Source organism: Panthera onca, chromosome A3 (assembly GCF_046562875.1).
Source record: "Panthera onca isolate mPanOnc1 chromosome A3, mPanOnc1 haplotype 2, whole genome shotgun sequence".
In the NCBI taxonomy this organism is placed as follows: domain Eukaryota; kingdom Metazoa; phylum Chordata; class Mammalia; order Carnivora; family Felidae; genus Panthera; species Panthera onca.
The window spans coordinates 20,902,180-20,927,192 of NC_138341.1; the positions used below are offsets into that span (position 1 = coordinate 20,902,180).

General features: G+C 40.2%; 2 protein-coding genes across 6 annotated transcripts in view; one reads left to right on the forward strand and one right to left on the reverse strand.

Moving 5' to 3' along the window:
- HADHA (hydroxyacyl-CoA dehydrogenase trifunctional multienzyme complex subunit alpha) overlaps nucleotides 1-3,922 on the reverse strand; it is a 49,468-nt gene extending 45,546 nt beyond the window's left edge. Inside the window, exon 1 of the mRNA XM_060644948.3 lies at nucleotides 3,810-3,922. Coding sequence (XP_060500931.3) covers nucleotides 3,810-3,876 — 67 coding nt within the window. The 5' untranslated portion in view covers nucleotides 3,877-3,922. The remainder of the gene's footprint in view (nucleotides 1-3,809) is intronic.
- The window catches only part of HADHB (hydroxyacyl-CoA dehydrogenase trifunctional multienzyme complex subunit beta), a 41,980-nt gene continuing 20,775 nt past the window's right edge, over nucleotides 3,809-25,013 (forward strand). For 2 of the 5 annotated variants that reach the window (XM_060644982.3, XM_060644995.3), the window contains exons 1-4: nucleotides 4,067-4,264; nucleotides 12,774-12,848; nucleotides 12,955-12,999; nucleotides 21,442-21,541. In XM_060644982.3, coding sequence (XP_060500965.1) covers nucleotides 12,782-12,848; nucleotides 12,955-12,999; nucleotides 21,442-21,541 — 212 coding nt within the window. In that variant the 5' untranslated portion in view covers nucleotides 4,067-4,264; nucleotides 12,774-12,781. Of the gene's footprint in view, nucleotides 3,911-4,066; nucleotides 4,265-12,773; nucleotides 12,849-12,954; nucleotides 13,000-21,441; nucleotides 21,542-25,013 lie in introns of those variants that run through there. The other 3 variants (XM_060644990.3, XM_060645005.3, XM_060644999.3) reach the window with 3 other exon arrangements.

Here is a 25,013-nt window from a genome sequence, read left to right on the forward strand (position 1 = left end):
TAGGTCTGGCATAAAAAGAACTTTGCCCGTAGGGTGGAAATTCCAGTGGGAGGGGAACAGGGAATAGAACAGGGTAGAGTGGATGAGAGTGGGGATGGACTGACTAGGAATGCAGGGTGGGAGGGACAGGGTGGAAAAACAGCCGAAAAACAAGAAACATAAATATATGTAAAAAAAGTAAGTTAGGAGGTAAGTGCTAAGCAAAAAGAAAATAGAGCAGGTGCCAGGGCTCGGGCATGGGTTGCATTTTTAAAGACCAACTATTTGAGACAACAGGTTGGTGCTCATTAGCTTACGGATCAAACCATTTTTTAATGTTTTAAAATGTTTATTTATTCTTGAGGGAGAGAGAGAGACAGAGTGTGAGTGGGGGAGGGGCAGAGAGAGAGGGAGACAGATTCTGAAGCAGGCTCCAGGCTCTGAGCTGTCAGCACAGAGCCAGACGTGAGGCTTGCCGTGAGATCATGACCTGAGCTGAACTCGGACACTTAATGGACTGAGCCACCCAGGAGCCCCATGGGTCAAACCATTTTAAACTCTTACCACTAATCTGCCTTTGCTGCACACACACCCACATACATATACACAAAACACCTCCTCCAAATCAATAAAGACAAAAAACGAAGGGGAAAATAAGGGTACAAACATATCTTGAAACGAATTCAAGCCATAGTAGAGACAAAAAAAAAAAAAAAAAGAACCAAGAGAAAATAAGTGTATAAATGTATCTTGAATTCAAACCACAGGCAACTAAATTAAGTTGGTAGCCACAAGGTAGCTTTGCTTTTAGAATCTAGCCATATCCATTACCAAATCTGGACAGCTTACTCCATAGCAGTTAGGTGAACTTTAGCCTATATCAACTGTGCCAGCAAAAGCATAAGCCTTTGTCCTACTTCTTAATCATCCCAATAACTTAACTCAAAAGATACCTATAAGACCTAAAACTACAGCAGTGGAGAGAATTGGATTACAAGGACACAAATTTCAATACAAAAATGTTACTTGGGTTATACAATCAAAAGCTTTTCTCAATATTCAACCCTGGGGGAAGACATAGGATTAAGGAAGTGAATCAAATTTGTTTATTTATTTATTTTGTAAATGTTTATTTATTTTAGAGAGAGAGAGCTCGAGTGAGCGAGCAGGGGAGGAGTAGAGAGAGAGGGAGACACAGAATCGGAAGCAGGCTCCAGGCTCTGAGCTGTCAGCACGGGGCCTGACACTAGGCTCAAACTCTCTAACCCACGAGATCATGACCTGAGCCAAAGTCGGACACTTAACCAACTGAGCCACCAGGCACCCCGGGAAGTGAGTCAAATTTAAATACACATCTTCTACTACAGTATTTGCCTCTAATTCATTTCCTGTGAAATTATTTTACCACTTACATATTAGAAATCGAGACGGAGGGGCGCCTGGGTGGCTCAGTCGGTTAAGCGGCTGACTTTGGCTCAGGTCATGATCTCACGGTCCCTGAGTTCGAGACCCGCGTCAGGCTCTGTGCTGACAGCTCAAAGCCTGGAACCTGTTTCAGATTCTGTGTCTCCCTCTCTCTGGCCCTCCCCCGTTCATGCTTTGTCTCTCTCTGTCTCAAAAATAAATAAACGTTAAAAAAAAAAAAAAAAAAAAAAAAAAAAGAAATTGACACTGAGGAGTAGGAATTAAATAAAATATCTTGGTCAAGTTGTGGCTTGAATTTCACAGTCATATTCATAATTACAGAATTTGTGGAGGAGGAATGGGTTAGAACTTTGAGGATTAGAAATCAGTTTCAAGAAAATTTACCCATCCACCAGTAAATGTTATAATCTCATTAAACATTTGTTAATGACCATGGCACAGACTTTCATTTAGACTCAGTATTATGTTGAGTCTAAATGGCAATCCAGGTCGCAGGCAATTTTGAATTCACTTTCTAGACATGTTTTCAAAATTCCTAAGTTGCTATTCAAAGGGGTAATAACTATAATAAGCCACATTTTCTTATTGGTGAAAACAATGCAAAATATATAAACATTTATATGGGTATATATATTTCTATACAAAAAATATAGAAAAGTTAAGCTTGTCATTTATTCTCAGATATACAGAATCATAGTTCTTTAGGGCAGGAAAGAGTTAATAGCAGCATGTACTGAGAATTAATGAAAAATTGCTTTTAACCTAAAATAACTCCTTTGAAGTTCTCAAAAGTATTACTCCCCATTTCACAAATGAGAAAACAGACATAGAAATTAATTGTCCCAGGTCACTAAAGAATAAAAGGCAGAGCCAGATTCAAGCCTAAAAGACTCCAAATTTAAATGCTTTGAATTGCTCTTTCATGGTATTTCTAATGTCTAAGAAAAGCCAAAAGTCTCATTCATTTCACAGGTGAGGAAAATAAAGCTCGGTTACACTAAGATATTTGTTCAAAGTTACACAGCTAGTTAGTGACCAGAAATCACACGACCTGACCACCACCTCAGTGTTACACAAGCTGCTAATCCATAAGAAGTACCTTAAAACCAATGAGGAGGCTAGTTCAAACATACATATTTGATTTCCAGAAAGCCTTAAGCCACAAATGTGGAAAAGAAAACAAGACAAAACTGTAAGGTAACATGTCCAAATGCTAACAATTACTGTATGTATTAAGAGAATGGGTGACTCTTTTTTCTTAACCCTTCCCCAAACTTTACATTTCAATTTTTTGTAATATAATGATTTGTATATACACACACAGCAGTCCAGGGGAGACTAAAATCACACGTTGAAATAAGAAGGCAGAAAAAGACTGAATCATCCAAAATTAATCCCTTACAGCAGACCCCAGCCACGTCTACAAAAAGCATACTATTTCGGTGGTCCAGGAGGAAGGCATATTACGAGTTAAAATTCAAACTAGCCGGTATTAAGTGTAACATGCAATAAAAAGTCACTTTTCACCTTACAGATTTGAGATGGGAGGAAAATGCTTGATTTTCCCTAGGCACCCACTTTAACCCTTTCACTGCCAGTCTGAAAAGAAAAAAGATAATATAGCTAACGCAAGCCTAACTGGGTACCATCAGAAACAAAATTAGAACATTTCTTAAAATTATCTAACATTTTATTCCTTAAGGTACACGTATCTTATTTTGTCGACACTCCGCCCCCAGTGTGTCCACAGGCAGGACAGTGGTATTTGAGTATTTTTTTAAAAAAATGTTTCTTCTGGTAAACTGCAGAACCTTCCCTTGAAATTTAACATACTATACATTCACACCGGGATTATTGGAACTGCAAGAGTCGAGCTCTCTATTGAAATGTGGTAATAGGGGCACACACAAAAAAAAGGTTTTGTGGGAAAGCAGCGGGGAGTGGCAGTAATTTGCAAAGCTGGTTAATACCACCTAAGAAGCTTTTAAGACAGCTCTTGTTAAGAGTAAGGTGCGGTGGGGCCACAAACATGTGACGGATTTGGATTGCTCCAGTCCTCCTGGAACTCCTGATCTAGAAGGGACAGGTCCGAGGCCATCGTAAAAGAAAAGAAGATGGGCGTGAGCACAGAAGTGCCACGAGAATTGCGGAAGGTGCCAGACCCGGGAGACAGGACTCAGAAACGTTAGGGGTTACGGAGCCTGAAATCGCTGCAGGGCATGGGAGCAGCGAGAGAAGAGGTGTCAGTGTGCGCAAGGACACAGGAAGGGGGTCCAAGAGGGGCATCCTTTCCCTGCAGCCAGGACAGAGTTTCCCAGGCGGGGCTGGAAGGCGACAGCGAAAGGGAGACGCGCCTCCCCAAGAGTTCTGCCTGAGGCTGCGGGGTGCTCCCACCCAGGTCTCACCTGGGCAGCGGAGCGTCCTGGAGGCAGTGAAGCGACGGAGACTGCCTATCGCCCGGGAGGCCACCATCTTGAGCTGAAGAGGACGAGTGGAAAGCACTCAGGTGGGGGCTGCGGGTGGAGGATTTTTCTCCTTCAGCCTGGCCCCAGCCAGGCGCCCGACATACTGCCTGACTAAAACCCCCAATGTCGAATTGCCCTGGCTCCTTGCCGTGCCGTTCGCTTCCAGCTAACAGGGCGGGGAGGACTCTTTCTCCGCTAGAAGGAAGGAGGCCCATAGAGGAGGAGGCGCAGTGCCCGCTTTTCCATACAGGCGGCCAGTGGGCAGCCCGCGGAGTTCGCTGGCGGGAGTGAGGGGTCCTTTTGGGCAGGAACCGCCCCTTGGTCACGTCTAGTCCAGGCATTTGGGTTAAAACCTTGCTTGCCCGCAGCGGGAGCCGGAGAGGACTGAGGCTAAGGTGAGTCGAGGCGTGCGCTTGGCTTTCCGCCTGGTCTTTCCCAGCGGCGACATCTGTCTTTTCTTTCCCGTCTACTGCATCAGTAGCCGCGGCCGCCTCCCTTCTCGCGGGGAGTGGAGTTCCAGGGAGCGAAAGGAGGCCCCTCGGACAGGGTCTCCAGGACCAGTGCAATAAGGACAGTAACTGGGACTTGCTCGAAGTCGGTAGCTCTGAGTAGCGGTGTCATCTGTGTCTTTAAACTTATCACCGCAAGTTAACGAATTCTTTGCTCGTGTGTCGGCATAAAGCGCTGGGCTATGTTGCGTTGTGTGTTTTTGTTTCATCCGTCTTGCCTGTAGCCAGGTCAGCGGCAATAGAAATTTAGAACGGGGAGTTGGGATTACCTTACACCAGCTACCTGGAGCGGGGCTTGGTCACGTGACCTTTCGGGCCTCCAGTGTGGGAGGAGTAGAGCTATTCTATCCTGCTGGGAGAGCCAGGGCTCCAGAGGATTTTCTAACGTAGGAGGGGCCTGGCCATCATCTGGTCATTTATCCACTTTATCGATGAAGCCCGTGAATCAGCGTCAGCGGGCTCATCCATGGCCACAGGTGGTGGAAATAGCACTAGAGCCGCTCTACTAACTTCTAGTCACGAGCTCTACATTGCATAATAGTTTTTTGTGTGTTGAAAAGAAGGGTTCGAGTCCTTAATGCGATTGATTCCAAAACGAAATAACGTTAATTTGCAAAAAGGCTTCTTGATGATCTCCAGAAGCCCTCCAGCTCATAAGATTTTTTTTTTACAGTTAAAAGCTTGTCTCCTGCCGTCGTAATGCTATCTTCTGCATATAATTACGTTTAGCCACATTATTTAGATAAACGGTGGCAAATTCTTATATTAAGGGCTAGATAGTAAATAGTTTAAGTTTTGCAGACCCATATTGATCTCTCATATATTCGTTGTTTCGTTTTCTTCAGTTCTACAATTCTTTAAAAGTATAAAAACTCTTCTTAGCTAAAGGCCTGTGGACTGTAGTTTGCCATCCCCTTTTGGCTCTTGCCTTTTTCTTCCTTGTACTCTCAAAATCATAAGTTCCATCAGAGCAGAAATGTTATGCTTATTGTGGCTTACATAGAGAGGAACTAAGTGTATTTCTACCACCATCCATTAATATTAATAACAAACATCTTTGACCCTTACTGTGCGTATCAGGCACCGTTCTAATTGCTTGTCTGTATTAATTTAGTTATTCCTCACAGCAACCCTATGAGGTATGTACTGGAATTATCTACATCTTACTCTAAGAAAGATTAACTTGCTTAAGGTCAGAAAACTAGGGTGGAGCCAGGATTTGGCTTTAGGCTGATTTTAGAGTCTGTGCCTTCCATTATATTGTCTTTTTTTTTTTCTCTATTTCATTTCATTTTTTATTTTATTTATTTCTTAAATTTTATTTTTTAATTTACATCCAAATTAGTTAGCATATAGTGCAACAATGATTTCAGGAGTAGATTCCTTAATGCCCCTTGCCCATTTAGCCCACCCCCACCCAACCTCTCCAGTAACGCTCTGTTTGTTCTCCATATTTAAGAGTCTCATGTTTTGTCCCCTTCCCTGTTTTTATTTTTTTTCCCTTCCCTTATGTTCATCTGTCCTGTGTCTTAAAGTCCTCATATGAATGAAGTCGTATGATATTTGTCTTTCTCTGACTAATTTCGCTTAGTATAATACCCTCTAATTCTATCCATGTAGTTGCAAATGACAAGATTTCATTCTTTTTTTTTTTTTAATTTTTTTTTTTTTAACGTTTATTTATTTTTGAGACAGAGACAAAGCATGAACGGGGGAGGGCCAGAGAGAGGGAGACACAGAATCTGAAACAGGCTCCAGGCTCCGAGCAGTCAGCCCAGAGCCCGACGCGGGGCTCGAACCCACGGACCGTGAGATCGTGACGCGAGCCGAAGTCGGACGCTTAACCGACTGAGCCACCCAGGCGCCCCAAGATTTCATTCTTTTTGATTGCCGAGTGATACTCCATTGTATATATATATACTACATCTTTATCCATTCATCCATTGATGGACATTTGGGCTCTTTCCATACTTTGGCTATTGTCAATAGTGCTGCTATAAACATGGGGGTGCATGTGTCCCTTTGAAACAGCATACCTATATCCCTTGGATAAATACCTAATAGTGCAATTGCTGGGTCGTAGGGTAGTTCTATTTTTAATTTTTTGAGGAACCTCCGTACTGTTTTCCAGAACGGCTGCACCAGCTTGCATTCCCACCAGCAACGCAGAAGAGATCCCCTTTCTCCACATCCTCACCAGCATCTGTTGCCTGAGTTGTTAATGTTAGCCATTCTGACAGGTGTGAGGTGGTATCTCGTTGTGGATTTGATTTGTATTTCCCTGATGATGAGTGATGTGGAGCATGTTCTCATGTGTCGGTTGGCCATCTGGACGTCTTCTTTGGAGAAGTGTCTATTCCTGTCTTTTGCCCATTTCTTCACTGGATTATTTGTTTTTTGGGTGTTGAGTTTGATAAGTTCTTTATGGATTTTGGATACTAACCTTTTATCTGATGTGTCGTTTGCAAATATCTTCTCCCATTCTGCCAGTTGCCTTTTAGTTTTGCTGATTGTTTCCTTTGTTGTGCAGAAGGTTTTTATTTTGATGAGTCCTAATAGTCCCAATAGTTCATTTTTGCTTTTGTTTCCCTTGCCTCCGAAGACGTGTTGAGTAAGAAGTTGCTGCGGCCAAGGTCAAAGAGGTTTTTGCCTGTTTTCTCCTCTAGGATTTTGATGGCTTCCTATCTTACATTTAGGTCTTTTCATCCATTTTGAGTTTATTTTTGGGTATGGTGTAAGAAAGTGGTCCAGGTTCATTTTTCTGCCTGTCGCTGTCCAGTTTTCCCAGCATCACTTGCTGAAGAAACTGTCTTTATTCCATTGGCTCTTCTTTCCTGCTTTGTCAAAGATTAGTTGGCCATACGTTTGTGGGTCCATTTCTGGGTTCTCTATTCTGTTCCATTGATCTGAGCGTCTGTTTTTGTGCCACCATTATATTGTCTTAATGACACTATAACAGTGAACTGTTAAGCCGCTCCATTTGGCTTTCATTACTTACCTAGGGTGTTTTTCCTTTTCTTTACACCCAGGTGCCTGTAACTTCATGCATCTTTCTATAGTTCCACACCCTGCTCTAGACTACTCTGCTGAGTTTCCACGCTTCCCAAATTCTTGAGTTCAAATGTCTCTTTCCTAAAGGTTAGAGCAAATGACAGTAAAGGTCAGCCTTCCATAGGGTAGTTTGCTTTGTCTCTTTTTTTAAAATATATTTTTAATTATTGATTTCATAATATTAAGTATTTTTCAGAAACTACAGAGAATAAAATAAATATACCTATAATTCCACTACCCAGAGATAACTACTGTTAACATTTTGCAATGTATTTTTCTGGACATTTTTTATGCATTTGTGTACTTACATATATATAAATATTAATTTATGTAGACTTTAAAACTAGAATTAAACTGTACATAAAAAGTAAAATGCTCATTGTAACAAAATTTTTTTGAGAAGACAGAAGAATATAAAATGAAAGCCCTTTATTCATTCCGTGTGTAGACTCGTAGCTTTATGGACTTGTTTCTCCCTCTGCAATAAGTGGGTGTCTTACTGTATATATTGTTCTGCACGTTGCTTTTTCATTTAATATATATTGTGGACATCTTTCCACTGACAGTATTTACATGTATACTGTGTTTCATTTTTCTTTCCAAACTGCTGTACAGTGTTCCATGGTATGTCTGTAGTGTATTTAACCATTTCCTACTGGTGTGCTTTTACATTAGTTCCAGTGTTCCACTGAGCCAAACGGTGCTACAATGAACATCTTGACTCTTTCTGTAGGCCAGAGATCTGTGTATGCTACATATACGTCTTGAGTATTTCTACAGGTTAAAGACCAATTCGAGGATTCGCAATTCAGATTTTGTCAGATGAGTAAAAAGTGCCTTCCAAAAAGGCCTTAGCAGTTTACACCACTACCAACTGTATATGGAAGTGCTCAAATGGATCCGTTCTTACTAGAGTTATGTATTAGCCATATTTTTAATTTTTGCCAATCTTACAACCCCACAATGATACCTTGTTTTGATTTTAAAAATATTTTTATTGTTAGTGAGGTTGAACATTTAATATTTTGTTTATTTGACATTTTTACTTCTGTGACTTGTTCATTTGTTTTTGTCTTTTTAGTGGTGTATCAGTAAGGAGGCTTTTAGTTTCAAAGAACAAAATTAAACTCGGCTTATTAAAGGGGATTTACTGACTAATAGCTGAAAAGCACAAAGGGAGGATGAACTTCAGATATGATGCAGTTTTCCTTTTTTCTAGTTTCCTTTTCTGAAAGTCTCGGCTCTGTCCTCTTTCGGGGGTCAGCTCTCTATGCTTAGACGAACTTTTTTCATGTTTGCAAACTGTGGTAGCTGTGCCAAGCTGCAGAAGGAAAGATTTATATTCCAGAATTCCAGGCAGAAGATTTGCATGTCAGACTGACTAGATTATCCCTAAGTCAATACCATGCACAATTGTTTTAGGCCTTGGTTATCCGAACCAATGATCTTGACAAAGAAAATGAAATTATTCTAATTGGTTTAAACCCTGGAGTTGGGCTGGATTCAATCCCATGTAAACGACATATGGCAACTGCATAGCGGGGTGAAATGGATATTTGGGTGAAAACCACAGATTCCATTGTATATTATTTCTCTTTTTTCTGTCATTTGTAACAGTTCTTTATGGATTATGGATACTAATCCTTTGTTTTACTTAAACCTTTGTTTTATGTGTTACAAATATTTTTTCTGAATCTATTGTTCGCCTTTTAACTTTCTTTTAGTATCTTTTGCTGTGTAGATATTTACATGTTAATTTAATCATATCCATTAGTTTCTCTTTTCCTTTATGCCTTCGGGATTTTATGACATATGTTGGAAGGCTTGCCCCATATAAGATTACGAAAATATTCTCTGACACTTTTTTCTAGTACTTTTATAGTTAACTTATGAATAATTAGATTAATCTGTCTGGACTTGATTTGTGCATGTATGAGTTATGGGCCTAAAGTTTTTTCCAAATGATTAGCCATTTTCCCCAACAAATCCATTGAATAATTCATCTTTCTCTTGTTTATTTCAAATGTTATCTTTATTACATACTTAATTCTTTTGCACTTGAGTGTGCTTCTGAACTTGCTACATCCTGTTCTATTGACTAGTTTTATGGCTCCTGTGGCAGCGTTGCACTATTAGTTCCTCGTGTTGTTTTTTAATTATTTTTTTAATGTTTATTTTATTTTATTTTATTTTTTTAATTTTTTTTAATGTTTATTTATTTTTGAGACAGAGAGAGACAGCGCATGAACGGGGGAGGGTCAGAGAGAGGGAGACACAGAATCTGAAACAGGCTCCAGGCTCTGAGCCGTCAGCACAGAGCCCGACGCGGGGCTCGAACTCACGGACTGCGAGATCATGACCTGAGCCGAAGTCGGCCGCTCACCGACTGAGCCACCCAGGCGCCCCAATGTTTATTTTATTTTTGAGAGAGAGAGCGCGAGCGTGATTGGGGGAGGGGGAGACACAGAATCCGAAGCAGGCTCCAGGCTCTGAGCTGTCAGCACAGAGCCCGACGCAGGGCTCAAACTCATGAACAGCAAGATCATGACCTGAGCTGAAGTTGGATGCTTAACTGACTGAGCCACCCAAGTGCCCCAGTTCCTGGTATTTCTATAGAAAGTTTTGGTATCTATTGGAGCAAGGTCCCCCACACCCACTCCTTTTTCTTTATCGACATTTGCTTGATTATTTTTATGATGCTTAAGATGAACTTAAGGGAATTTGTATCCAGGACTCATGTGGCATCATGGGTAGCTTCTGGAAACAGTGGTGCTCATCTCATGGGCCACTTTGTCTCTCCCTGGCCAAAGTCTTTTGAGCATCCCTAGGCTGGTGAGCCTGGAGTTTGGATTCCTTCATCTCTTTTCAATCCATATATTTGGAAAAATGTAATTTTTTTTCTTTATTGAAGTCATAGGGCATCCTCTTTTTAGTCTGTAAAGACCCAAGAGAAGTTAAACAAGACTTTTATATTTTCTATTGTATTTTTGTAACAAATTACCCCAAAATTTAGCAGATTAAAACAAAAATTTATTATTTCATACAGTTTTTGGGGGGTGACTTAGTTCAGTGGTTCTGACTTAATTTCTCATGAGGTTGCAATCAGAATGTTGCCCAGAGCTGTCATCATCTGAGAGCTTGCCTGTACTTGAGGGTCCACGTCCAAGCTCATGTGACTGTTGGCAGGAGGTGGCAGTTCCTCACCATGTGAATCCTTTCACAGGTGTTGGCTCGAGATGTGCCAGCTGGCTTCCCCCCTGAGTGAGGGATCACAAGGACCAAGAGCAAAGTTACAGTGTTTCTTATAGCCTGATCTCAGAAATGACACAGTCACTTGTGTTGTATTCTTTTGTTTACATGGGCCACCTGCTGTATGATGTGGGAGGCAACTGTACAAGGATGGGAATACCAAAAGGTGGAGGTTATTGGGAGCCGTCTTGGAGGCTGGCTACCACAGTCTTCATAGGCAAATCTCACCAGCTTTTTTTTTTTTTAAGTTAAAACATGTTTCAAAATTGAGAAATTATAAAAGACGGACAAATGCCAAGTCTTCCTTACACCTTGCCCCCTACTTACTCAGTTTCTTTCCTCTTTTTTTATTTTTTAGGTTTATTTACTTATTTTGAGAGAGAGGTGGGGAGGGGCAGAGAAAGAGGGAGAGAGAATCCCAAGCAGGCTCCACACTGTCAACACAGTGACACTCACAAACCGTGCCCAGCGAACTCACAAACCGTGAGATCGTGACCTGAGCTGAAATCAAGAGTCGGACACTTAACCAACTAAGCCACCTAGGCACTCCTCAGTTTTCTTCCTTTTTAATGTGTTTTTCTACTTTCAGGGATATTTTTACACAGATACAAGGAAATAACATACATTATTTTTTTCTCTTTTTAACATGAACAATACCTGCTGTCCCCTATTTTATACTTTTTCCATTTAATACAGGTTACCAATATACTATGTGGTACATAACCATTTCCTTATCTTTCATAGCTGCATAATATTTCACTGGGTGGTGGTGGTTTGGTTTACTTAACCACTTCCCTATTGACTCTTCTGATCTTTCACTGTTACACTCAGTAATGAAATGCATCCTGTCTCATGTGTACCTAACGTCCTTGAAATAGATTCATGGAAGTGGAATTGCTGGGTCAAAAGTTCTAGGCAACTGTAGTTGTGACAGTGAATTGCCAAATTGCCCTCTGTAGGGATTGCCCCAGTTTGCCCTCTCTACAGTAGTATGGAGAGCTCCTGCTTGTGCATACTCTTAACAGACAGTGTATCAAACCTTCCAGCCTTTGCCAGTTTCACAGGTCAAATATTCTGTCTCTATGGTTTTAATTTGCCTTTCCCTTAGGAACTTCTCTTCATGTATTTAAGAGCCATTTGTATTTCTGTTTTTATGAATAGTGTGTGCATATCTTTTGTCCATTTTTCTTACTGATTTGTAGGAATTCATTTTTGAAGAATTTAGGGAAGCAGTGTATTTTAAATATTTTTAATATGTAGGGTCTTTTCATTTTTTTGTTATTTTGAAACAATAATGAGCTTATTAAAAATATAAGTGCAGGGGCACCTGGGTGGCTCCGTTAAGCTTCCAACTCTTGGTTTTTGCTCAGATCAGGATTTGTGGGTTCAAGCCCTGCACTGGGCTTCTTGCTGACAGCAAGGAGCCTGCTTAGGAGTCTCTCCTCTCTCTGCCCTTCCCCAGCTCGCTCACGCTCTCTCTTGCTCTCTCTCTCTCTCTCTCTCTCTCTCTCACACACACACACACACACAAAATAAACTTAAAAAAAAAGTCGCAAGAGCAATGCATGACCTTTTTTTTCTTACAGCAGTTGAAAGTAAGTTGTTGACATGACACTATACCATTCCTAAATTCTTTAGTGTACATTTCTTCACATACAAACATTGCACAAGGCATTATATCTAATCACAGCATAACCTTCAAAGTCAACAAATTAACATTGGTGGCTTCATGGTCATGTCCAGCAATCTCTCTACTCCTTTGACCCTAGAGAAGGATGTAACCTCTGGAGCTGGACTGCCTGGCTTCAGATCCCAGCTCTGCCCCTTACCTGCTGTGCATCTTTGGGCAAATCACTCAGTCCCTGTGTGCTTCAGTTTTCTCGTCCCTACAAAGAGTGTAATAATAATGCTTAAAATAGTGGTTTACACACTATGAAAGCCATGTCAATGTAGCTATACTATCAGAGGAAGGATAGTTTGTAATACAGTAATTTTATAGTACTTTATAGCCACCATGGATAAGATGAGATCATAGACTATAAGCCACAAAATTGTTCAAGTAACCCAGGGTATATTTTTGGTCTCCTCTTTTTAGATTTCACAATGACTTCCATCTTGACTTACACGCTTAAAAATCTTCCCAGTACATCAAAATGGGCCCTCAGATTTTGTAAGTATTTCTTCTTTCTTTTTAAGATTAGAGTTGGATTTATAAGTAACTTACACAGACATTGAATTGTGCTGCTTTTTGTAAACAGTCTGTTTTTATCTTCCAGCTTTAAGACCTCTAAGCTGTTCCTCCCAGCTACGAGCTGCCCCAGGTACAGTAATTTATAAAATAAACACTTCTGGTTTAAAAGTTAGATTCTAGATTTGTGAATTATGAATAAAAACCAAGACTAATTTGCCAATTCTCTCTTTTTTCTGAGCAACAGGAACATCACGATTGCCTTCACATTAAAACAATATAGGGCTAGCCAGTAATAACGTTACATGGTGTAGGGTTGCCAGGAGGCTACTGATGGACTCACGGCCGTTCTGTGTACCTTGCTGGTCAGTGTAGTCGGCTGTCAGTCCTGGAGATGATTAGGATACAGACATTTTGAGACAAAGTTCGCTTTTTTACATTTGCGGTTAATGATGGGCTTCTCTGTCAATCCACATGTGGGAGAGGACCCATTCCTGAAATAGGGGTGATTGGGGAAGTCGTTAATAAAAGAATGTTGTTTAGTCGGGAAATGTGTTGAATTTATATGGTCATGTAGACCCTTGGTAAGCCCAGTGTAGGTATGTAAATCTGCTGTAGGTATGTATCTTCAGTGACCAGAGCTAAAAACAGTCTGACGTGTTCATGCCATTATTCTCTTTGCCCGGATCCTATACTGACGTATGATTTAACGATTTTGGTTTTATTATGCTATTTCTACTTCGATGATAGCTTAATAGAAAAGCATCTTACCAGGATTCAGAAGACCTTTACTCTGTTCCATCCAGTTCTGTCTCAGGTCACTGTGACCTTGAACTGGTCATTTTACTTCCCTGTGCTTTAATTTCTTTGTCTAAAAAAGAATAACAATTGTAGTCTTGTTAGAGTCTCAGATAGTTATGAAGGTATCTCACAGCACTTTGAAAACTAAATATAAGTGAAAAATGGTATTTTTAGATACATATATATTTTTACAATTTTTTAAAATGTTTTTTTAAGCTTTTGTTTTTTTTTAAATTTATTTGAGAGACACAGACAGCAGGAGTGGGGGAGGGACAGAAAGAGCGAGAAAGAGAATCCCAAGCAGGCTCCATACTGCTGGTGCAGAGCCCCACGTGAGGCTCGAACCCACAAAACCACGAGATCATGACCTGAGCCAAAACCAAGAGTTGGATGTTTAAATGACTGAGCCACCCAGGCACCCCTATATTTTTACAATTAAAAAAAATTTTTTTAAAGCAGGATCCCTGCGCAACATGGGGCTTGAACTCATAACCCTGAGATCAAGAGTTGCATGCTCCACTGGCTGAGCAGCCAGGCACCCTGATATTTTTATATTTTACATATAGTATATTCTCAGAGGTCTATTGCCTAATCCCATCTAGCGAAGTTTAATGTTGTCATATAACAAATAGATTTCTTCTAGCCTCTAAAGTCCAGCTAGAGTATCGATTTGTTTTAGTCTCATGAAGAATAATTCCTTTCTGTCTCATTTACCTTTTCCCTAATTCAGATGTTTGCCCTGATGCCTTTGCTATGCAGTCACATAAATAGACCTGATTCTTGCCAACTGAAGGAGAAGGTCAAACCGAATACCAACAGAGGGAAAGCATTTACCCAGCATTTAGACTATTTTTCTTTATATTTGTTTCTGTCTCCACAACTGTATTGCAAGCCCTTGTGAGACCTGAACCTTTTTACATCCCTGGTGTCTAACAGTGATTTCTCTTTTTTTTTTTTTATAATTTAACTTTATTTTTTATTTTTTAAAATTTACATCCAAATTAGTATACAGTGAAGCGATGATTTCAGGAGTAGATTCCTTAATGCCCCTTACCCATTTAGCCCATCCCCCCTCCCACAACCCCTCCAGCAACCCTCGGTTTGTTCTCCATATTTATGAGTCTCTTTTGTTTTGTCCCCCTCCCTGTTTTTATATTATTTTTGTTTCCCTTCCCCTTATGTTCATCTGTTTTGTCTCTTAAAGTCCTCATATGAGTGAAGTCATATGATTTTTGTCTTTCTCTGACTCATTTCACTTAGCATAATACCCTCCAGTTCCATCCACGGAGTTGGAAATGGCAAGATTTCATTCTTTTTGATTGCCGAGTAATACTCCATTGTATTACACCATACCACATCTTCTTTATCCATTCATCCATTGATGGACTTTTGGGCTCTTTCCATACTTTGGCTATTGTCGATAGCACTGCTATAAACATGGGGGTGCATGTGTCCCTTCGAAACAGCACACGTGTATCCCATGGATAAATACCTAGTAGTGTAATTGCTGGGTCCTAGGGTAGTTCTGTTTTTAATTTTTTGAGGAACCTCCGTACTGTTTTCCAGAGCGGCTGCACCAGCTTGCATTCCCACCAGCAACACAGAAGAGATCCTCTTTCTCCGCATCCTCACCAACATCTGTTGTTGCCTGAGTTGTTAATGTTAGTCATTCTGACAGGTGTGAGGTGGTATCTCGTTGTGGTTTTGATTTGTATTTCCCTGATGATGAGTGATGTTGAGCGTTTTTTCCTGTGTCGGTTGGCCATCTGGGTGTCTTTGGAGAAGTGTCTATTCTTGTCTTTTGCCCATTTCTTCACTGGATTATTTGTTTTTTGGGTGTTGAGTTTGATAAGTTCTTTATGGATTTTGGATACTAACCCTTTATCTGATGTGTCGTTTGCAAATATCTTCTCCCATTCTGCCAGTTGCCTTTTAGTTTTGCCGATTGTTTCCTTTGCTGTGCAGAAGGTTTTTATTTTGGTGAGGTCCCTGTAGTTCATTTTTGCTTTTGTTTCCCTTGCCTCCGGAGACGTGTTGAGTAAGAAGTTGCTGCGGCCAAGGTCAAAGAGGTTTTTGCCTGTTTTCTCCTCTAGGATTTTGATGGCTTCCTATCTTACATTTAGGTCTTTTCATCCATTTTGAGTTTATTTTTGGGTATGGTGTAAGAAAGTGGTCCAGGTTCATTTTTCTGCCTGTCGCTGTCCAGTTTTCCCAGCATCACTTGCTGAAGAAACTGTCTTTATTCCATTGGCTCTTCTTTCCTGCTTTGTCAAAGATTAGTTGGCCATACGTTTGTGGGTCCATTTCTGGGTTCTCTATTCTGTTCCATTGATCTGAGTGTCTGTTTTTGTGCCATAACAGTGATTTCTGTTGATGCTGATCGTGTGCAGGAAGGCACATGATAAGACAAAGGAATGTGACCAGCTGGTGGGGGTGGGGGTGGGAGGCATATGCTGAACAGGTTTTAGGTTGCAGTAATTTTGTAACTTACTCCTCTTGAAGCTCATGTGAATGTCCTTACTTGACAACTCTTAGGATGAAGGATTTAGAGTAGAGGGATACAGAATTTGTTGGTGTTTTCGGTCATTAGACTGGAGATTATGGGCTGGTTCAGTGTTTATATCTATATATGTTATGTGTCTGTATACACACATGTGTATACCACTGGGATAATATGTAACATATCTGCTTTGACTTTAATTATATATGTAAAATATAGAATGAGTATCAGCCATAAAATCCTAGGTTTTGGAGTTGGGAGGAGCCTTTTGAGGCCATCTAGTTCAGCAAATAGTAAAGTTTTGGCAGGGCAGGGACTTGAACCCAGATATTTTAATCCCCAACTCAGTTTCTTAGAATACATTGTGGAATACATAAAAAGGAGCCTTTGAGAAAATTCTGATGTGGTTGGGAGCCAGTGTGCACAAGAAACAGAATGAGAGACCATTGGGTGACTTCAGTACATAATGAGTAGCAAATATTATTTTTAAATGTGGTTTGTAACATTAGTTTAATTGCTTTATAATATGCCAAATTGTTTTGAATAGCCAATTTTTTCCCCAGAGGTTGCCAGAAGATCAGAGGCAAAAACTATAGGTAACCTTAGTTATCAGGGACAGGTTTCCTAGGAGGTGGAATGTGAACCAGCCTTGAGGGATAAGTAAGAATTAGCAGAGGCCACTCGGATGGGAGGGTACATGAATGAAGGCAGGGAGGTTGAAATGAGCCCACGAGCAGTGTGAGGGACTGGGGCTCACTCTTCTTGTTACGTGTTGAATAGGGGAAAATGCTTTGGGAAAGTTGAGGTGGAACCTAGTGAAGCCAGGAATTCATTAGAAGAGTTAGGAATTTGAATTGTATCTGGAAGTGTATAAAAGGGACATGTGGTCAGTGGAAGGACACGATGGCATGTCATCTGACTTCCCCTTATTTCTTTATTGTCTCCAAGGTCAGTCACGAGTAATCTGCACATCTTCCAATTTCATGGCCTCTTTCCAGTCCTCGTTCTCCTTGAGTATTGAATCATTTGACCATCTTGTGCTCCTTGATTCTCTCCTGCTTTTGCTGTCAGGCATTGATCTCTACTGAGTCTCCTGCTGTCTCTCAAGTTCACCTTCTGTCCCACACCTTCCCCCTGCCCTCTGAATGTAGGGAGGTCAACAGATCCAAGTCCTTAATTGTGAGTAATGGACCCGCTCAAGTGAAGGATAAGAGGGCTTGAGTGTGCTGCAGCTGGGAAGGCGGTAGGGACCAGGAAGCCCTAGGGACCAGCTACTCTGTCTTCTCCTGGACATGTGGTGTGTTCTTTCCTGGCTTTTCTCTTCTTTCTTTACATCCTTCTTCACTCTGCCTGCTGGCTTCTTTGCTCACTCAAGGCTTTTGCTTCCCCATAACTGGCTTACAAGTGACTTCAGTTGACCAGTACCCTGGTTTTCCCTCAGCATCCTTTCAGCTTCCACTAATCAGTATTTGTCTTCGTGCTTCTTTGCATAGATTCCTAAGAGAGAGAATCTGACTGGCACAGCTTATCACTTACAGGTGGGTGACATGGGTTACTGGCTGGCCACTCTCTGGATTGTCCTTTGGTGGTCCAGGACCCACCTGGAATCTAATCAGCTTTGGCCGTGGGCTCAGGGATGAGGTGTCTGTGGCTGCCCAGCTCCCTTTAGAGGGGGGATGGGTGAGCTGCTGCTGTCAAACCTGCCTCTTGTTCTTCCGTGTTCCGAACTGCAAGTACTTCATGGGTCTCCCATCTACACCCCATTTGTCTTCAGAGCTTTACCTCGTCAAGCGGACATACCCACCTGGGTGTCTCTCTGTCACTTCGAAGTCAGCATATTTAGGAGTGAAGTCATTTTTCTTCCCAAACCAGTTGTTACTCTGTGTAGAATAGTTAGGTTTTCTTAGTCTCTAAACTTCCTTTATAATCCTGTTGTCCGTTCTTTCCATATCTGATTGGTCACCGGGATGCCTCGTCTTCCTTGATAAAATCTCTTGTCGTGGTCCCTTCCTTCCATTCATACACTGAGACTGCCTGTATCCTGGCTTTTAGTACCACATGCTTGAGTCTGCCAGAGTCTCCTTGCTGATCTCCCTGTGCCTTTGTGTCCTGCACCAGCACACCTCTGTTACAGCTGACAGGGGAATCTGTACCCCATTTTATCGTGGTTCTTAGCTCTGACCATTGTTTCCTTCAAGTTGATTGTGGATATTTATCATAAATAGTTCTCTATGATATCAGTAGGTGTGGTCAGGTCAGAAGACTGTACATAACACATAAGTGTATGCATGTATGTAACTTCAAAGAGAAAAAAGTTTGAAAGTTATACGCCAAATTAGCAGTATCTCCTTCAAAGGAAATGATAGGACAGGGGAGGGCATCAAGAGGGAACTTTAGTTTTACTCTCCATCTTTTAGAGTTGTGTGTTTTTGTTTTTGTGTCTTTGCCACAAGCATGTATTCATGTTTTTTTTTTTTTTAATTAAAAAATTAGAGAAAGGTTGCTCTTTTTAAAAATTTTTTTTAACCTTTATTTATTTTTGAGACAGAGAGAGACAGAGCATGAATGGGGGAGGGGCAGAGAGAGAGGGAGACACAGAATCGGAAGCAGGCTCCGGGCTCTGAGCCACCAGCCCAGAGCCCGACGCGGGGCTCGAGCTCACGGACCGCGAGATCCTGACCTGAGCCGAAGTCAGACGCTTAACCGACTGGGCCACCCAGGCGCCCCCGGGTTGCTCTTTTTTAATTGAAGTATAATTAACTCTGTTATATTAGGGTCAGGTGTGCAACGTGATGATTCGGCAGTTCTGTACTTAGTGCTCATCAAGATAAGTGTATGCTTAATCCCTTTCGTCTACTTTACCCATTTCCCCCACCTACCTCCCCTCTGGCAACCCACCAGTTCTCTGTATTTAAGAGTCTGTTTTTTTGTCTCTTCTTGTCTTTGTTCATTCGTTTTGTTTCTTAAATTCCACATATGAGTGAAATAATATGGTATTTGTCTTTCTCTGACTTACTTCACTTGGCATTATACCCTCTAGGTTCATCCATGTCACAGATGCCAAGATATCATTCTTTTTTTATGGCTGAGTAATATTTGATTGAGTGCGTGTATGTGTGTGTACACATCACATCTTTATTCATTCATCTATGGGTGGGCGCTTGGGTTGCTTCCTATTTTGGCTATTCTCAGTAATGCTGCAGTATACACAGGGGTGTGTATATCTTTTTGAATTAGTGTTTTTGTATTCTTTGGGTACGTACCCAGAAGTGGAATTCCTAGGTCATATGGTATGTCTTGTCTTTTCTTTTTTCTTTTCTTTTCTTCTTTTCTTCATTGCTTGTTTATTTTTGAGAGAGAGAGACAGAGTGTGAGTGGGGAGGGGCAGAGAGAGAGGGAGATAGAGAATCCAAAGCAGGCTCTAGGCTCCAAGCTGTCAGCACAGAGTCCGATGCAGGGTTCAGACTCGCGAATCGTGAGATCATGACCTGAGCCGAAGTTGGGCACATAACTGACTGAGCCACCCAGGTGACCCTAGATCATACAGTATTTCTGTTTTTAATTTTTTGAAGAACCTCCATAATGTTTTCCACATTGGCTGCACCAATTTGTGTTTTTTCCCAGTAGTGCACAAGGGTTCCTTTTTCTCCACATCTTCATTAACACTTGTTATTTCTTGTCTTTTTGATTTTAGCCATTCTGACAGGTGTAAGGTGATCTCATTGTAGTTTTGATTTGCATTTGCCTGATGATTAGTGGTGTTGAGCATCTTTTCATGTGTCCGTTGGCCATTTGTATGTCTTCTTTGGAAAAATGTTCAGACACTCTATCATTTTTAATCAGATTATTTGGGTTTTTTTGGTGTTGAGTTGTATAAATTCTTTATATATTTTGGATATTAACCTCTTACCGGATATATCATTTGCAAATATCTTCTTCCATTCAGTAAGTTGCCTTGTTTCGTTGATGTTTTCTTTTGCTGTGTAAAAACTTTTGATTTTGATGTAGTCCCAATAGTTTATTTTTGCTTTTGTTTCCCTTGCCTCAGGAGACGTATCTAGAAACGTACCGCTACAGCCGATATCAAAGAAATTACTTCTTGTGCTCTCTTCTAGGAACTTCATGGTTTCGGGTCTCACATATAGGTCTTTAACTCATCAAAGTTTATTTTTGTGTGTGGTGTAAGAAAAAGTAGTCCAGTTTCAATTCTTTGCATGTCGCTGTTTGATTTTCCCAACACCATTTGTTGAAGAAACTGTCTTTTCCCCATTGTATGTTCTTGCCTCCATTGTCATAGATTAATTGACCATACAAGCATGGGTTTATTTCTGGGCTCTCTGTTGTGTTCTATGGGATCTGAGTCTATTTTTGTGCCAGTCCTATACTGGCACGAAGGTTGCTCTTTTGATGTTGGAAAGAAACTATATAAATTGAGTCAAACAGAATCAGGAGGCATTCTAGGTTTTTGCAGAATGGCAATAATCACCAACCAAATGGCTTTTATTTCTACATAAAAATAAGAATACTAAGCTATGTGAAGAGTAGATATCGTTTATTGAGACTTTTTTTTTTTTTTTTTGAGATTTTTATTTTTTAAAGTAATCTCTATACCCAATGTGGGGCTCAAACTTAACAACCCTGATATCAAGAGTTGCATGCTCTCAGTTGCAGGACTAAGCCATCCAGGCACCCCGGGACTTCTAATATTAAGGGAAGACCTGTGACACATTGGCTGCTCTCAATGTGATTGTCAAACACTTGATAAAAAGAAACAATTTCGTTAATGGCATGAATACTCTCATTAATGAATATACCATTATTAGGTATAATCTCTGTATTTACCTTAAATATCGTTTGGAAACTTGTAAATGCTAGTCAGTTTCTTAGCCTTTTTTATTTTTTATTTTTTTTAATTTTTTATTTATTTTTGGGACAGAGAGAGACAGAGCATGAACGGGGGAGGGTCAGAGAGAGGGAGACACAGAATCAGAAACAGGCTCCAGGCTCTGAGCCATCAGCCCAGAGCCTGACGCGGGGCTCGAACTCACGGACCGCGAGATCGTGACCTGGCTGAAGTCGGACGCTTAACCGACTGCGCCACCCAGGCGCCCCAGTTAGCCTTTTTTAAAAAATTTTAATTGAACTGGTTTGGTAAGTGGCAAATGCAGCTTGGCATTAAATGTTGTAATTCTTAGAATGTCTATTTTTGAAAAGGTAAAAAGTCATCTGACTTCATATATTTGAATTAATAGTTCTTTGAACTTTACCTTAAAGCCGCCCAGACCAAGTCAAAGAAAACCTTAGCCAAACCCAATATAAGGAATATTGTGGTGGTGGAGGGTGTTCGCATTCCATTTTTGCAGTCGGGCACTTCGTAAGTATTAAATGATTGTGTTCTCTTCTTTTTTTCTTTTTTCTTTTCCAGCTTTATTCAGGGTATCACTGGCAAATAAAAATTGTATATATTTAGGTTGTACAACATGATTTTTATGGTATACAATGTGATGATTTCATACGTGTATACGTTGTGAATGATTACTAAAATCTGGTTAATTAACACGTAACTTTATTTATTTCTTCTTTTAAGACACTTTCAGAAGTGGTCTTTGCAAATGTAACCCAGTCGGTAATACTGTCGCTAGTGGGTTAATGTACGCATAGCATTCTTTATGAAATCAATACAGAATAAGGCCAGTGGTAAAATAAAATGGCAAAATTTGTTTTTCATCTTTTCTCATGAACAAGCCTAGTATAGTTTTAGATTGAACCAGACCAATTTTGAAAACCTAGTGTGGATCCAGATGCCTTGGTTCCAGCAAAGGTATGCTTTCCTTGTCTGGAGATAAGTACCTTGTTTCTGTCCTTGTTCAGAAGTTTGAATACCGAGGCTGTGGGCCAGTGGGTATTCAGAAGGGCCTTTAATTCATTGCTTTGGCTTCCTGATCAGAATTGCAGTTGACAGGCTGGTCAAAATCCCAGCATAGCACAACCCCAAGTGAATAGAACCAGAATGATCCTAGATGAGCACAGAAATCTCCCAGAACCAAACTGCTGTTCTCCTTAGACTTGTCTGCTGCTTTGTATCCCCAAGTGGGGCCTAGTCTGTCCAAAAGCTGATAATGGGCTTTGGTAACTAGGTTCAAACTAAGTGAAACACTAGTTCTGTTTTGTTTAGGTTGTTTTGATACTCATATTTTGAACAAGCAGTCACTAACTTACTGCACTGGGGAATGTTGGGCATCTGCTAAGAGGAGTGAGGCCTATCAATATATACTAATATAGAAAGTTTCTGAGGATGTGTTAAGTGTAAAGAGCAAGGCGCAGAGCAGTGTGTTTGTCAAAGATGCATACCTTTGTGTGTGTGTACATACACAAACAGTACACGTTCTTTTTTAAACATATGGTTTAGAACCTAGAGAGTATTTTCTTACAGAATTAATGCTGTAAGTGAGTGGTGGTGAAGATTCTTCACTCACCCTCTTGTCTCAGCATCGTAAAGCCATTTTTCTCTGTAATCTTTTCCTCTACTGACAAGAGCAGTAAAAGTAAGAATCTCAAGCTGTAGCAGCAGGAAACTGAGGACAGGAGAGCCTCGTACTTCGCAGCAGCAGGGTAGAAAAAGAAAGTTCTGTCAAGAGTAGAAAGTTCTAGGCTAGGAAGACAATTCTTTTTTTGTAAGGGTTCCTTATATACTATGTAGGTATTTGTTTCCAGCTGTTTTACTAGTTATTAAGAAATTTGAACACGTTCAGCTATCTCATTTACTTACGTTATTTAAACACTTTTTTTGGTAATTAGTATTTGCCTAAAGTTTGATTTGAGATATTCAGCACATTGATATGGGGTTCCTTTTGTTGTTTGTGGTTGTGTTTTAGTTTAATTCAGGATCTTAACTGACTGAGATGACAAAGTACGTGGGGCAACTTAGTGGTACAGAGAAGAGATAAACTTGGAATAACATAAGAAATTAAAGTTGATAGAAAAGAAGGAAAAAATTTCAAGGTAATATTTATGTAAAGAACAAAAGTGACAATATAGGGAGAAGAATTTATAAAGAAGACAAATAATCAAGTCATGAGATTGATGTTATGATTGAGGTGACAAATAGGTCTTCTATATATAATAGATGATTTTCTAAGTGGAAAAAGATCTTCTGTTCAATTTGAGGAAACTTTGCTTTTAACTTGAGTGCTATTTGGAAGACAAGGTTCTTAAAAGGGGAGGGCATTTGGGAAGCACTCGTAGGAATGGATGCCAGCAGTGGGATTTGGGAATCTGCTAATCATCCTTGTAGAGAAGGGTAGGAATGTGAGCGTTAACATTGTAAAATGATAATTTAGTGTTTGGACATTTTAAAATTGACACACAATGTTTCCCCAGATTATTCTGTTCTAAATTTGAGGGAACTCATTTTACCTCTGAAAGATTTGGAAAACTACAGATAATTCTTCTGTGATTCAGAATTAAAATAAAAACATTTTTGGATTCTTCTGTGATTCAGAATTAAAATAAAAACATTTTTGGATTTTTAGGTTTTGATTTTCAGGAACTTGTAGAATGAACTTATTCAATCCAATGGCCTAATCTTTGACTTAAAGGGAATTTATTTTTGACATTTAAACAGAGTTTGCATGCAGAGCTTGGTTTCTAAATACCGTTCTTCAGTATAAGGAGCCAGGCCTGCCTAGAAGAGTGACCAGGGCTGAGCCAGAGAAAATACAAGATGAGGCTGGAGCATTTTGTAGTGCCTGGAAGTGAAGAAGTGCTTTAAGAAAAAAAAAAAAAAAAAAAAAAGACACGGGAAAAGGACAAGGGACCAATCTGAAATAACTTCCAATGATGAAAGCTAGAACAATTTGACCAATAAAATAGAGTATTACATCGTAACCCAAAGAATAAATATTTATGTGAATCCTATCTTACATAAATAAATAAATAATTGAATAAATACATAAATGAGAGAGAAGGGACACATCATCTTTACCAAAGAATTTCAGCTAATAAATATAGAAGGAATGATGAAAAGAAATGAATCACCATTGGAACACCACAGTAGTAATTGCTGCAAGGAGGATTTATGAATGAATGCTAAAATTAGTAGGTGAGAAATGTTGAGAAACGAGATACTTGCGTTGCCTCAACTCTCTCCCCCTAAATATTTATTAATTACTGTGGTGCTTTTAACATGTCCACAGATCCTTTGTTATTCCTTCCAGTAGGAAGTAGAGCTGAATTCTCCTCCCTTCGAGTGAGGTCCAGACTGGTGACTCACTTCTATAGTCAACTTGAGTACAGAAAGGGAAAAATAGTGATGAAAACGGGCAGATACTGCTTTAACCAAGTGATTCACTAGTAATAAGACATGTTGCTATCATGCACGTTCTGATATGAAGCAATGAGAAGGGCACTTCACTTCTCTGGCATTCTTCCCCCAAACCCATGACCCTAGTCTTCAAATGTCAAGGTCACAAAGACAAGGAAAGGCTGAGAAACTGTCACAGATTGGAGGAAACAAAGGCATGACAACTAAGTACATGGATTTGGTATTTAGAACAGAACAGGAAGCAGGCATTGGTAGAAAAACTGGTGAGATCCAGATAAAGTTAGCAGCTTAGCAAATGTTGTAGCAGTACCAATTTCTTAGTGTCGACTGGTGCGTCATGGTTGGATAAGATATTAGCATTAGAGGAAGCCAGGCAAAGGGTATTCTGGATCTCTGTTCGGTCTTTCCAGTTCTGTCGTAGATCTTAAATTACTTCAAAAAGTTTCTGAAAAAGTCCTAATACATCCCTCAGGTCCCTTTGGACGTTGAAAAATAATCTATTTTAAAAAATGAAGTAAAGAGA